This window comes from Natator depressus, chromosome 6 (assembly GCF_965152275.1).
Source record: "Natator depressus isolate rNatDep1 chromosome 6, rNatDep2.hap1, whole genome shotgun sequence".
In the NCBI taxonomy this organism is placed as follows: domain Eukaryota; kingdom Metazoa; phylum Chordata; order Testudines; family Cheloniidae; genus Natator; species Natator depressus.
The window spans coordinates 69312446-69326622 of NC_134239.1; the positions used below are offsets into that span (position 1 = coordinate 69312446).

General features: G+C 44.4%; 1 protein-coding gene across 1 annotated transcript in view; it reads left to right on the top strand.

Annotated features, from left to right (window-relative positions):
* Positions 1-1371: 1371 nt before the first annotated feature.
* The window catches only part of LOC141989220 (cytosolic phospholipase A2 epsilon-like), a 63372-nt gene continuing 50566 nt past the window's right edge, over positions 1372-14177 (top strand). The window contains exons 1-3 of the mRNA XM_074955655.1: positions 1372-1482; positions 1881-1969; positions 8942-9027. Of these exons, the coding sequence (XP_074811756.1) occupies positions 1372-1482; positions 1881-1969; positions 8942-9027 (286 nt within the window). The remainder of the gene's footprint in view (positions 1483-1880; positions 1970-8941; positions 9028-14177) is intronic.

A 14177-nucleotide genomic window follows, 5' to 3' on the forward strand; every position in this document is an offset into this window, starting at 1 on the left:
TGGGCCTCACAGCATGGACACCTGAATTCCATTTGGACCAGCGCTGGCACTATATTTTGCCACCTCCAAAAGTTGTTCAGGGGAGTACTCAGCCAGAGTAGTGTTTGTAGTGAAGCCGATACAAGGGAGCTGCCCTTTAAAGGCTGAAACCTGAGGCTCTATAGTGGCCAGCCATGCAGGAGCTGTACTGGAGTAATAGCTCCAGCTTTTGGTTATTGGTGTACGCAAATGTGTGAGTGCATAGGGTGCCCTTAAAGACACAGAACTCTGTGCCCCTGAAAACCACACGGCTGCAGCTCACAGCTCGTGAGGGGTTGTGTGACTAAGTCACAATCACAGGTGCCCATAAAATTTGGTGCCCTAGAAGAACACCTGTGTGGCATATTCCTAATGCTGCACCAACCCCTGCCCAGCAGCAGCTCCTCCTTCCCTTGCCATTAAAGAAGTTCAGGAATTGAAGATAGGGAAACTAGGGAAGGACTTGGGCTGTGAGGTGACCTTCAGGGTTGAAGCAGGGGTGGAATCCAGACTCAAAGGGAATCTTGGGGACAACCACAGCTAAGGGGGGACCTTGTAATGAAACAGCCTCAGAGGGGATATATTCATAGGGAGGGTCTTGGGAGGACAAGCTTTTGGGGGACCCTGGAGGGGACACAAACTCAGAGAACGGCCTTAAAGGGAGACTTGGAGAGGGAAATTCAGGGGGACATAGGGTTGGAAGGAGCCTTGGAGAGATGGAGGTATTTTTGGAGGGAGAGGGAAGAGAAATTGGAAATTTGGAAGACGTGAGGGAGGGGGAATGTTTGAGGAGAGAGAAGTGTGTTCAGGCTTATTGGTGGTGGAAGTGTAGGAGATAAATTATAATGGCATGAGGCAAGGGGATGTCTGTGGTACTATGAAGGAGGTCTGTGTCTCCCTCAGCTTTGGTGACAGTTATTCCACTGTGCTCCTTGACCCCCAGCAGGTGATCTGGGAGGGGGTGGAGCCAAGCTGGCTGGACATTGGGCAGGAGACAAGTATCAGGCCTTCTCTTAATGGCTGTAGCAACTTGCTCCCACTCTCTGTCCTCATTGCAACAGGAGAGCAAAAGTGGGATTTGAATCTCAAAGGAGTGGCACACTGCTTCCCACTGCTCCCTGTATGGGCAGTGCCTAAAAACAGAAAGTATACGCCCCTTTGGCCTCTGCATATCGTGTTCCTCCATCACTTCAGCTGCAAAAGACTATCCCGCTCTTGCAACAGACTTGCTCTTATTGTGAGAAAAGTGGGCGGGGATTCTTTCTGTTAAGAGAATCACAGATGGGTGGGGCTCTGTGTCAATATGTATACAGCACCTACTCAGCAACCCCGGCTGTTTTCAAGTCTGCACATATGTTTCAGGAGTCACTGCCAGCTGTGGAACCTAGTACTCAAGTACCATTGATAGTGCCTGACTTGAATGTAGCAGAGACCACAATGGAATCACCTGCTGGCTTCCATGAGGTAAGAAAAAATAAATAAAACCAGATAAGATTTGCTGAAACCCTGATCCAGAACTGCACAACCAAGTGCACAGAGTTTCAGTCCTGCCTTATCAGGCAGGGTTGCTGTTCCTCTGACATCTACAGTTGTGAGGAGTTAGCACCCTTACCATATTTTATAGAAATGGTTGACACTTTCATATTTTTTTTCACTTTTTTTTCCACTTTTACTCACAGCCTTGTCAATAAAAACAAAAAGGAAGTACAGACTGACCTGTGCCATACTGGGAGTGAATAAGCAGCAGCTCCACACTTTGAAGTCAAAATATGATGCTGCAATTATGAATTTATATTGTGAAATTGGAAAAATATTTTCAAATATTACCACTTGCCCATTCTTGCTTCTTTTCCCCTTCTCAGGACTTAAACAGCAAAACAGACCCATTGGGAAATGTAGGAACTAAATGGACGAAGCAGCAAGCAGTACAGTGGGATGCTGACTATAAGGTACCATAAAATAGACAACATTTTGGGGAGAATAAATAAGTTTATAGATCTTTTTGAGGGCGAGTGGGGGCAGGAGTTTTGGGATGAATTTACTAATTATAAAAGTGTTGAATATTTAGTGATATTAGGTTCCAGTTGAAATTTCCTTATGTTAATCATCTGAATCCAGAGCTTAATTTGTGCCGCGGCTTACCAGGGCTGAGTCCTGGCACCTCTAGTCTTGGCAATTCATCACCCTGACACATCTGGGCGTGCTGCACCAGTTATGAATGTAAAAAAATTGTTTGAGCCCTGGCACCTAATTGCTTGAGCTCCAGCATCTCTTTCATTATAAATTAAGCACTATCTGAGTCCAATCATTCTTTTGTGCTATATTTCTCTCTGTTTGGTTTGTAACAGGCAACATATATTAATTTCATAGCTTCATTCCTTTAAAAGGGATTCATTTAGGTGGACTCACCATTGTATATTATTTACTATCATTACTCCTGAGGGCATTCTGTGACAAAAAAATTAAAATTCTGCACCAAAATATTGAAAATTCTGCAAAATTCTGTAAATTTTATTTGTCAAATAAATGTGGAGGCTCCAACATTGCATTGGAGAGCACAGGCCACTGGCTGCACAGAGGTGGGAGATCACTCTGCAGCTCCCCACCGGGACATGGACTCAGTGGTGAGATTGCACCCAACTCTGACACAGTGCAAGGACTGGGCCTGCCCCAGAAACACCCCAGGGCCCTGCCCCTCCATGTCAGGTGCACCAGGTGTGGGCAGGCAGGCTCAACCCAGCAAGATCCAAGTGTGGAAGAGCTTAGTGTGGGGGGATCCAGATATGGGTTGAGAGGGTTCTGTGTGGCTCAACCTGGGTGTTGGTGGCTCAGTGGGGATCCATGTGGTGGTGGGGATCTGGGTGCAGAGGGGCTTGTTGGGGGGTTCTGGGTGCAATGATAATGGGACTCTGCAGGGGGGATCCAGGTGAAAGTGGTTGGGGCTCAGCGGGGGAAGGGTCTGGGTGAGGGGGGGATAGAGCTCAGCAGGGGGGTCTGGGTATGGGGGGTTCAGTGGAGGGGTCCAGATGCTGGGAGAGTGTGGGGTGGAGCTCAATGGAGTGGAGATCTGGGTGTGGGTGGCTCATCGGGGTGGTCCAGGTGCAGGGGGAGTGGGGCTTGGCAGGCGGAATTCTGGGTATGGGGAGTGAGGCTCGGTGGGAGGATCTGGTTTGGAAGGGGTCTGGATGCACGGGGGTTAATCAGATGGGGAGCAGCTCCCTGAGCAGTTGAGGAGTGATGGGTGCAGGAAGTGGGGGAGGGGGTAGTTAGTACAGCTTCCTGCAGCCTGGGGAGAAATGTGGGGATGAGTCTGACCCAGCCCTGGATGCCGTGCAGGGGAAGAGGAAGTCCTGTCTTTCCCAGCCCAGCCAGGACTAGCAGCTGAGCCCGGCGCAGGGTAGGAGCCACCAGCTAGGTCTTCCCCAGTCCCATCCCCTGCCCCAAAGTGATTCACCTCTCTGCCAGCATCCCTGGGCAGGGAAAACATACTGCTGGGGAGGGTCATATTACCACTCTTGTGGCTTCCCTTTGCTTCCCTGTCAGAAAGCCATTTTTCTGTGGTGAAGCAAAGAAATCTGCAGGGGACTTGAATTCTGCACATGTGCAGTGGCACAGAATTCCCCCAGGAGTAACTATCATAGCCAGTGGGTCTGATTCTTGGTTCACTTGTACCATTTTTACACCAGCATATCTGCACTAACTTTAATCGAGTTACTCCTCATTTATACCAAAGTGAAAGGAGAATGTGGCCCAGTGTCTCACATTCATAACACGATTGTTTAAAGTCCTTTGTTTTTTTAATGATAAACCCCAACTTCCAAAACAAATGTTCCTTCAAGCTCTGCTGGAAGGAAGTCATCACAATAAAAGGCTTCTGAGGGAAGAAAGTGGTGATGCCTGCAGGATTGCTTGGAAATCAGTTATAGATGTAATTTGTGTTTATTACACATTAGAAATATCAATGCAAATATTTCTGTCCATTGCTGGATTGCTTACTGCTGGCTATGCATTATATACAGCTGTTGCCTCAAAGCAAAACTGGGTGGATTTAAATGAAAAGCTATCTCAAGTTCACTAATGGTGTCTATAACAGAATGTGACTCAGGAATATGACTCATGGGAAATGTGGGGAAATTGGCCTCTTTTCTGTACAAGAAAAGTTTAAGTTCCACAGAAATCCATAGGGTATAAAATATTTGTTCATATAATTTCATAAATTGTCCAAAAATATGTAAATCACTATCCGTAGAGGTACTCTGGCAACTTCAATGGAGGGAACTTCTCATTTTAAAAGTCTAACTGAGAGCAGACAAATGGTGACAAGTTACCTGTTGGGTCTGCAAGTTGATGTAAGTGGGAACATAACATAATTTGCACTGATTTGGCATTCAGTGGGTGTGTATCTTGCATGCTGGCTCTTAAAAAGGGGATGTAATATAGCTGGAAGAGCAACTAACAAGGAATGTAAAACCCGGTCTTACAACAGTTTTTGTACTGCTTTAACTGTATCTGTTTTGAAATGTCCTTTTGTTTTGCAACAGACACAATTAAAGTGGTACAACCCCCTAGTGTGGATGCTGATTCAGGGATACAAAGATGCTTAGAATTGTATAGCTTAAGCTTCTGAACAGATACAGTTAAACCAATAGGAAAACTGTGTGTATTCAGTACAAGGCTCCTCCCCATCACTTCAACTCTCAGCTCCTCTTCTCACAGCCTCATCTAAATGTAGCAACTTTAGTAATGCTCAGAATTGCCACCCCCAAGCATTTAGCAATCATGAGATTTTTTTTAAAGTAATGCCCTCCCCCCCCCCGCCCCCCCAAATGTATTTGCCTCTGGCTTTTGAACCGTTTGAATTCACATTTTCAAGTTTTTTTCTGCCACCATAAGAGCTAGAAACTTTTTTTTTAAATGAAAGCGGCGAGTCTTATATAGTCACATAACTCCAGAAGCTGAGGCTTTAGGATAAACACCAAATATGGTGAGGCTTGAGGTAAAATTGCAGGAGTTGGCAGCACTGAATTCTTGAATTGAAATTCTGAAGTCCCAGTGTTAACACTGGTATGAAACAAGGTCAAACATGTTCAATTTTCCATAGTAAACTATGAAGGACGGTTGGTTAAGGCACAGGCTTGTGAGATGGGAGATCTGGATTCTATTCCCTGTCTCTGCCTCAGACTTCCTGTGTGACCTTGGGCAAGTCATTTTATGTCTGTGTGACTCAGCTGTCCATCTGTAATATGATGAAAATGCTTACCTGACAGAGGTATAGGGAAGCTTCCTGTGTTAATAACAATATTTAGCCCAAGGCATAAGCCAAGTAAAATGGTGCAAAGCTCATCTAACTGCAGAGCATAATACAATGAAAGGCTTATCTATATGCACAAACGTTTGCCTGATTTCTGGGTATGGTGGAGGTGGTCAATTACTGCCTGTTGTAGCACGATAGTGATTGTATTCATTTTAGGAAAGCATGCCCAGGTCTGTGGCATTGGTTATATAAGAAGTGTGACCATTTACAGAAGAAATCCCACTTGTCTTTTCTGTCTAATGCATTATCAGAAAGTTTTAGCCCTGGTCTACACTAGGACTTTAGGTCGAATTTAGCAGCGTTAAATCGATGTAAACCTGCACCCGTCCACACGATGAAGCCCTTTATTTTGACTTAAAGGGCTCTTAAAATCGATTTCCTTACTCCACCCCTGACAAGTGGATTAGCGCTTAAATCGGCCTTGCCGGGTCGAATTTGGGGTACTGTGGACACAATTCGACGGTATTGGCCTCCGGGAGCTATCCCAGAGTGCTCCATTGTGACTGCTCTGGACAGCACTCTCAACTCAGATGCACGATTGTTTGCCGTTGCTCTGACGCGGGGGGGGCGACTGACGACACGGCTTACAGGGTTGGCTTACAGGGAGTTAAAATCAACAAAGGGGGTGGCTTTACATCAAGGAGTATTTCAGGCAGGACTTCACGGAGGGTTCCAATAAGAAATGGTGCACCTAAGTTATTGTTCTTATTGGAACAAGGAGGTTAGTCTGGCCTCTGATTGATACATGGCTAGATTTACCTCGCTGCACCTTCTCTGTGAGTGACTGCAGTGTGACCTAGAGGAATGAGTCCCCTAGACGGGGGGGGTTGCAAATGAGTACAGAACAAATCTGGTCTATTTCTTGTTTTGGTCTATCTTTTACATCTTTGGCTGGCAGCAGATGGTGCAGAAGGACTGCATGCCATCCACATCTGATGGCTGCTCGGCAGAAGATGATGCAATAGGACTGCTAGCAATCCGTATCACCTGCCTGCTCACCATAAGATGGTTCAATAGGACTGACTGCAGGACTAAAGAGAATGACCTGATCAAGTCACTCCAAATTTAGTCACTGCGCCCATGTCTGCCCAGGCGCTCCTGATCGACCTCACAAAGGCGAACAGGAGCACCTCAGACATGACGATGACAGCTACCAGTCCTATTGCACCATCTGCTGCCACAAGGCAATGGGTTGCTGCTGCTGTGTAGCAATGCAGTACCGCGTCTGCCAGCACCCAGGAGACATACGGTGACAGTGAGCTGAGCGGGCTCCATGCTTGCCGTGATATGGCGTCTGCACAGGTAACTCAGGAAAAAAGGCGCGAAACGATTGTCTGCCCTTGCTTTCACGGAGGGAGGGAGGGAACGGGGGCCTGACGATATGTACCCAGAACCACCCGCGACAATGTTTTAGCCCCATCAGGCATTGGGATCTCAACCCAGAATTCCAATGGGCAGCGGAAACTGTGGGATAGCTACCCACAGTGCAACACTCCGGAAGTCGACTCTAGCCTCGGTACTGTGGAAGCACTCCGTCAAGTTAATGCACTTAATGCACTTAGAGCATTTTCTGTGGGGACACACACACTCGAATATATAAAACCGATTTCTAAAAAACCGACTTCTATAAATTCGACCTAATTTTGTAGTGTAGACATACCCTTATTGAGTCATGTGAAATCCCATTAGGGCTGTGAAATGGGCATTAACTGACGTCCTCTTTGTCTTCTTTTAGAACTCTTGAGTAGCTATTTTTGCCTTCTTGTATGTTTGCCACTAACACTAGGAAACACACTGAAGGAGTTGAAAATGGTTGTTTCTATCTAAGCTGAGGCCAGCTCATAATTATTACAAAGGTCTCCTTCCATTTGGGGGGTGGGGGTTAGTGGGGTTTTTTTGTGGGGGGGGGTATTTGTTTGTTTAAGGCTTTATTTAAAGGGAATGTTAACCTCCAGTGGGGTAAAAGTCCTAGGAGCATGAAGGAACTGCTATTTCCATTAATAGCGCAAATGGCTAGGGTTCCTGGTTTCAGGAGATGCTATTTTGTTCATGGCCTTTGCTAGGGTAACTTTAATGTCAGCCATTTTGCTGGTAGGACTGGACCATATGCAGCATTTTGGAATGAAAGAGCAAGATCTCTCTGAATTGCCCTCCCCTATAAAGAGTAAATCTCATTTTCTCTTGTCTTGGAGACTGGCTTGTTAAAGGACTACCGGCCCCCTTCAAAGTGATTCCTATATCTCGGAGTAGGATGAATAGGGAAGATCACTGCATATCTCTCCCTCCTTTGAAGAAGTACAAGGAGGGAGATGGAAAGGCTTCCTGGAGCTGCTTTGGCCTTGGAGGGTATGTCTACATAGTGAGCAGCAGCGAGTTCAGAGCCCGGGTTGACAGACTTGGGCTCGTGCTATGGTGCTAAAAACAGCTATGTAGACATTCAGGCTCCGGCTGGAGCTCAGGCTCTGAAGCCTAGGGAGAGGGATGAGCTTCAGAGCCTGAGCTCCGACTGAGCTGCAACATCTACACAGGTGTTTTCAGTGCCATAGAGCAAGCCCATGAGCCTGTATCTGTTGACCTTGGCTCTGAGACTCGGTGCTGTGGGCTGTGTAGACTGCAAGTCTTTGGCTTTGAGATTTTCCCTTTCTGATGGGTTATTGGCAGAAAGCAAGAGAGGTTGAGGTTCCAGACTGAATCTGGGTGCTGTGGAAACACAAGCCAGGAAGACTTTTTAGAATGACATTTTTCGGACTTACTCAAGGCCCCACACAGTCATAGAGAAAGCCCAGACCACACAGAGGGAAAAGCACCATCATCCAGTCTACACTAGGCCTTCCACAATTGCTAGGGTGAAGAATTCCTTACCATGCTGAGAGTAAAGGAGGCCTAAGTGGCAGGCCTACACTACAAAGAGATTTGCTATGATTAGTTGCCACTCACCTAATACAGGAGAGAAACTAACCATGTGGTCTGTATTGGTGGCCACTAGTTCTTACAAAATTAAAATTCTACCTTTTGAAATAAACAAACCAAAGTTTCTCTAATTTTTTCTCCTTTCATCAAAAAACTGCATAAAAAGTAGAAGCCTCTAAATGGGCCTTGAATTTGATTCTAAAACACCACAGGATATTTTTAAACCATCACACAAAACCAAAGAGAATTTTCCTGATTTTGTTTAATCGCGATCTCATGCTGGGATGTTTTAGGTACAAGAGACCATTTCAATCCAGAAACTGTCTTAGATGATTAATATATGAAAATTGTATTGTTCGCTAATTAAGGTTCCTCATCTGTTGATTATTTCTTTCCTGTGACTTTCTTCTCTGCTCTACATCTTGCCTGGGCAGCTGAAGAGTTTGGGGTCCAACAGGAGTGATTTTTATAAAATGGGGGATGGAGTTTCGGTAGGGAAAGTTCCATCTATTACTGAGTTATGTTAAGGGTGAAGTTTTCTGGGATTTTTTTTTTTTGTTGGGTGGGTCTTATTTTTGACCAATTTGTTATTTTAAATAGGCTCCATGAGTAGCCGTCGGGCTCCTTTTAATGCGTTGTTATAAATTACAATAAATAAAAACATTCCATATGATAATGTTCACACATGTATTTTATGTGTCATTTTTCTACCAAGGAAGCGTCGCTTTGCTACTTGCTCACCGTAAGAATCATACGAATGAGAAATCTTCCTCAGGAAGACTTTTGTGAGTACCTTTACTGTTCCTTTGGGGCTCCTCATAGTTCTAGAATTACTGAGAATACAGATGAGCAACAAGGGTGATTCATTCGTGAGGTAACTTAATTCCAAGGATGAATCTGACTTCAATTAAATCAGCAGAATGAGTAAAGCAGCAATGAATTTGGCCATATGTGTGTTGTGAAATGGACCCGTGCACCCAAATTATTTCCAGAGAATATTATCTAGGGTCCAGTTCCATAAGGACAAATAACTGTATTGTTACTCAAATACAGTAGAAGTGCAGTTTATCACACATACTTGGAGTAGTGAAGAGTGTCTGGGCTATCATACATGTTCAGAATATTGTCAAACTATAATCAGACAATCAAATTATTATCATTATTAATTATTATTATTTTATTTATTTGTATTGTAGTAGCACCTGTCATGGAGCCAGGACCCCATTGTGCTATAGCTGTGGGACTGTGGCTTTTTGGGATTCTAGTAAAGTGTTATTAAACAATTCCCAATTATCATTCACATTTTCCTCATTAACTTCCTCCTCACAGCTGATCTGGCTCATAATTGTTCTCAGATTTGTGGAAATTGGCCCTTTAAAAACTCCAAGTATATATATAATTGGTCTGGACTTTATTCCTTTTCCACATTATAAATGTGATCAAGTCATGATCACTTGTACCTAAGCTTCCATTAATTTTTATTTCTGTGATCAATTCCTATTTATCTGTCAAGATGAGGTCTAATATAAAATTCCCTGTCTCAGATGCAACACTTTTTGAGTTAGGAAAATGTCATCTATATAATATTTAGAAATTCCTAGGATGTTTTAGTACTGGCAGCATGAGAGATCTCCAGCATGTGTCTCTCAGATTGAAGACCCCCATGATCATGCAGCTTTTTTCCCTACACATTATAAATAAATGCATAAGTAGTCAGTCATCCTGTTCCCTATTGTGATTTGGTGGTCTGTAGCAGACCCCAACTAATACCCTATCTTCTGCTTGTTATGTGTTAGAACATTGATCCATAAACACTCAAGATACTTTTTTCTGAGTTATCAGTTATTTGGAAATAAGGTAGTGCCATTTTGACAGAGTGCATTCCCGCTCCCCTTTTGCCCACTTGATCTTTCCTGAATAGGTTATAACCATTGATTTTAACATTCCAGTAGTGTGACTCATCCCACCAGGTTTCAGTAATACCAACTAGACTGAATTTATGCTCATAAATCAGCAATTCCAATTCCTCTTGTTTGTTAGCCGGCTCCTAATATTGCTGTTTAGGCAATTAAAGAATTTCTTCTCTTCTGTCCTTTGGTTCCTTGATTAATTTTGTTCTAAATATCTTTAGTCTGTGCTAAATCAGTGCTCATATCTTCCCTTTTTTACCCTCCCCTATTATTATTATTAGTTTAACACCCTCCTGATATTCTAGCCAGTCTGTCCTTGAGGAGATAGGTTTCCCTTCTGCTAAGGTGGACACCATCCAAACTGTACAACCTCCCGTAGAAGGTGTACCAATGTTCCACAAAAACAAACCCCTCCACCCTACATCACTTAGTCAGCAATTCACTTCCAGAATCTTCTGCCTTCTGTCTTCCTTTACTTGTGAGACAGGAATGATTTCAGAGAAGATTGCTTGGAATCAACTGCCTAGGAGCCAGGAACCACTTCAATCATTCACTATTAATAATCAAGAGTTCTCTTGGAACTTTTGTCCCAGATAGTTCTATATACCACAGGACTGATTCTCCTGAGATCATATGGGGTTTACATACAAACCAGTACCTTGGAAAGTATATAAGACCTAGCAAGTCAACTGATGTCTCGATGCCTCAGTTCCCCCTCTGTAAATTGTGGATAATAATACTTCCTTTGTCATGTCTATTTAGAATGGAAGCTCTTACATGTGTTTGTACAGTGCCAGGCCTAAGGGGGGCCTTGATATCAATTAGGGTCTCTAGATGCTACTGTAAGACAGCTTCTAATAATCACAAGATATGGCCAGAGGAAGTGACACAAATATGTGCTGAAAAAGAACCTTGCCCTTGTGACTGAGCTGTCCACAAGCAGGAACCTACAGCAGCAAGCAGATTAGTTTGGTGATTGCCCAAGTAATACCTGGTTCAAAAGGATTTTTAATGAGACCAGTTAGACAGGAATTAAAAATGAGGCTGAATGACTTAGTAGTGTGAAAAATTGACTGTAATCAAGAACACATCTGAGGTCTAGTCCCAGCTTAACTGCTGACTCACTCTGTAGCCAAGGGCTACATCTATCTCTGTTTCAGATTCTATCTGAAAAATTAGAATAATATTTAAATACATACTTCTTAGAGGTGCTGAGGATTAGTTTGTTTATGCTGTACAAGGATTGAAATATGTTCAGTGTGGTGTAAATGTTAACTATTTTAATTATTTTGAGAAGAGTTTTTTACATGCAGATAAAGTACAAATAACAGGCATTATCAGCAAATGCTACTGCGTTTCCATACTGACATTTGGAACACCATGTTCCATGACTAGGAGCCCTAGTCATGGTCCAGGATCCCATTGTGCCAGGAGCTGTACAAACACAGAGCTCACAATCTAAGTATAAGACAAGAGACAACAGATGGATACAGACAGCCAGGGAAGCACAAGAAAGCAATAGGAAAATATTAATCAGCATAATCGGCAGTGGTCTCTGCATACCAGCTGCTCAACCATTATTAAGTTTTTGTAGGCATCAATGTAAGGAGAGTTTTGAGGAGTGATTTGAAAGTTGACAATGAGGTTGCCTTGAAGATGTTTACAGGGAGCACCTCCCAAGTGTTAGGGGCTACTTGGGAGAAAGCATAAAGGTGTTTGTTCGAAAATTTAACAAGTTGGCAATGGAAGCTGGCATCGTGGGCTGATGGGAGGTGAGCATTGACAACATGAGTAGATGAGAGGTAGGGTGGGGATTGACAATGAAGGGCCTTGAAAGTGAAGACAAAGCAACTTTTACTTTTGATACGACAGAGAAGGTGGATCCAGTGAAGGGATTCAAAAAGCGGAATGACACGGTCAAAGCATTGGGCTAGGAAAATTACTTTGGAGTGGCATTCTGAATGGATATGAGTGGGACAAGACTGCATTTGTCAAGGCCAGAGAGAAAGGCATAGCACTAGAGTGGAAGGACTGGAACCTGGGTTTCAGACATCTCTGTTGGAATAACAGAGACTTGGTGGGATAACTCACATGACTGGAGTACTGTCATGGATGGATATAAACTGTTCAGGAAGGACAGGCAGGGCAGAAAAGGTGGGGGAGTTGCACTGTATGTAAGAGAGCGGTATGACTGCTCAGAGCTCCAGTATGAAACTGCAGAAAAACCGAAGAGTCTCTGGATTAAGTTTAATAGTGTGAGCAACAAGGGTGATGTCATGGTGGGAGTCTGCTATAGACCAGAGGGATGAGGTGGATGAGACTTTCTTCCGGCAACTAACTGAAGTTACTAGATCGCAGGCCCTGATTCTCATGGGAGACTTCAATCACCCTGATATCTGCTGGGAGAGCAATACAGTGGTGCACAGACAATCCAGGAAGTTTTTGGAAAGTGTAGGGGACAATTTCCTGGTGCAAGTGCTGGAGGAACCAACTAGGGGCAGAGCTCTTCTTGACCTGCTGCTCACAAACCGGGAAGAATTAGTAGGGGAAGCAAAAGTGGATGGGAACCTGGGAGGCAGTGACTATGAGATGGTCGAGTTCAGGATCCTGACACAGGGAAGAAAGGAGAGCAGCAGAATACGGACCCTGGACTTCAGAAAAGCAGTCTTTGACAACCTCAGGGAACCGATGGGCAGGATCCCCTGGGAGAATAAAATGAGGGGGAAAGGAGTCCAGGAGAGCTGGCTGTATTTTACAGAATCCTTATTGAGGTTACAGGGACAAAGCATCCCAATGTGTAGAAAGAACAGTAAATATGGCAGGCGACCAGCTTGGCTTAACAGTGAAATCCTTGCTGATCTTAAACACAAAAAAGAAGCTTAGAAGAAGTGGAAGATTGGACAAATGACCAGGGAAGAGTATAAAAATATTGCTCGGGCATACAGGAGTGAAATCAGGAAGGCCAAATCACACCTGGAGTTGCAGCTAGCAAGAGATGTTAAGAGTAACAAGAAGGATTTCTTCAGGTATGTTAGCAACAAGAAGAAAGTCAAGGAAAGTGTGGGCCCCTTACTGAACGAGGGAGGCAACCTAGTGACAGAGGATGTGGAAAAAGCTAATGTACTCAGTGCTTTTTTTGCCTCTGTCTTCACGAACAAGGTCAGCTCCCAGACTACTGCACTGGGCAGCACAGCATGGGGAGGAGGTGACCAGCCCTCTGTGGAGAAAGAAGTGGTTTGCGACTATTTAGAAAAGCTGGATGAGCACAAGTCCATGGGGCCGGATGCATTGCATCTGAGAGTGCTAAAGGAGTTGGCGGATGTGATTGCAGAGCCATAGGCCATTATCTTTGAAAACTCATGGCGATCGGGGGAGGTCCCGGATGACTGGAAAAAGGCTAATGTAGTGCCCATCTTTAAAAAAGGGAAGAAGGAGGATCCTGGGAACTACAGGCCGGTCAGCCTCACCTCAGTCCCTGGAAAAACCATGGAGCAGGTTCTCAAGGAACCAATTCTGAAGCACTTAGAGGAGAGGAAAGTGATCAGGAACAGTCAGCATGGATTCACCAAGGGAAAGTCATGCCTGACTAATCTAATTGCCTTCTATGACGAGATAACTGGCTCTGTGGATGCGGGGAAAGCAGTGGACTTGTTGTTCCTTGACTTTAGCAAAGCTTTTGACACGGTCTCCCGCAGTATTCTTGCCAGTAAGTTAAAGAAGTATGGGCTGGATGAATGGACTATAAGGTGGATAGAAAGCTGGCTAGATAGTTGGGCTCAACGGGTAGTGATCAATGGCTCCATGTCTAGATGGCAGCTGGTATCAAGTGGAGTGCCCCAAGGGTCGGTCCTTGGGCCGGTTTTGTTCAATATCTTCATTAAGGATATGGAGGACGGTGTGGATTGCACCCTCAGCAAGTTTGCTGATGACACTAAACTGGGAAGAGAGGTAGATATGCTGGAGGGTAGGGATAGGATACAGAGGGCCCTAGACAAATTAGAGGATTGGGCCAAAAGAAATCTGAT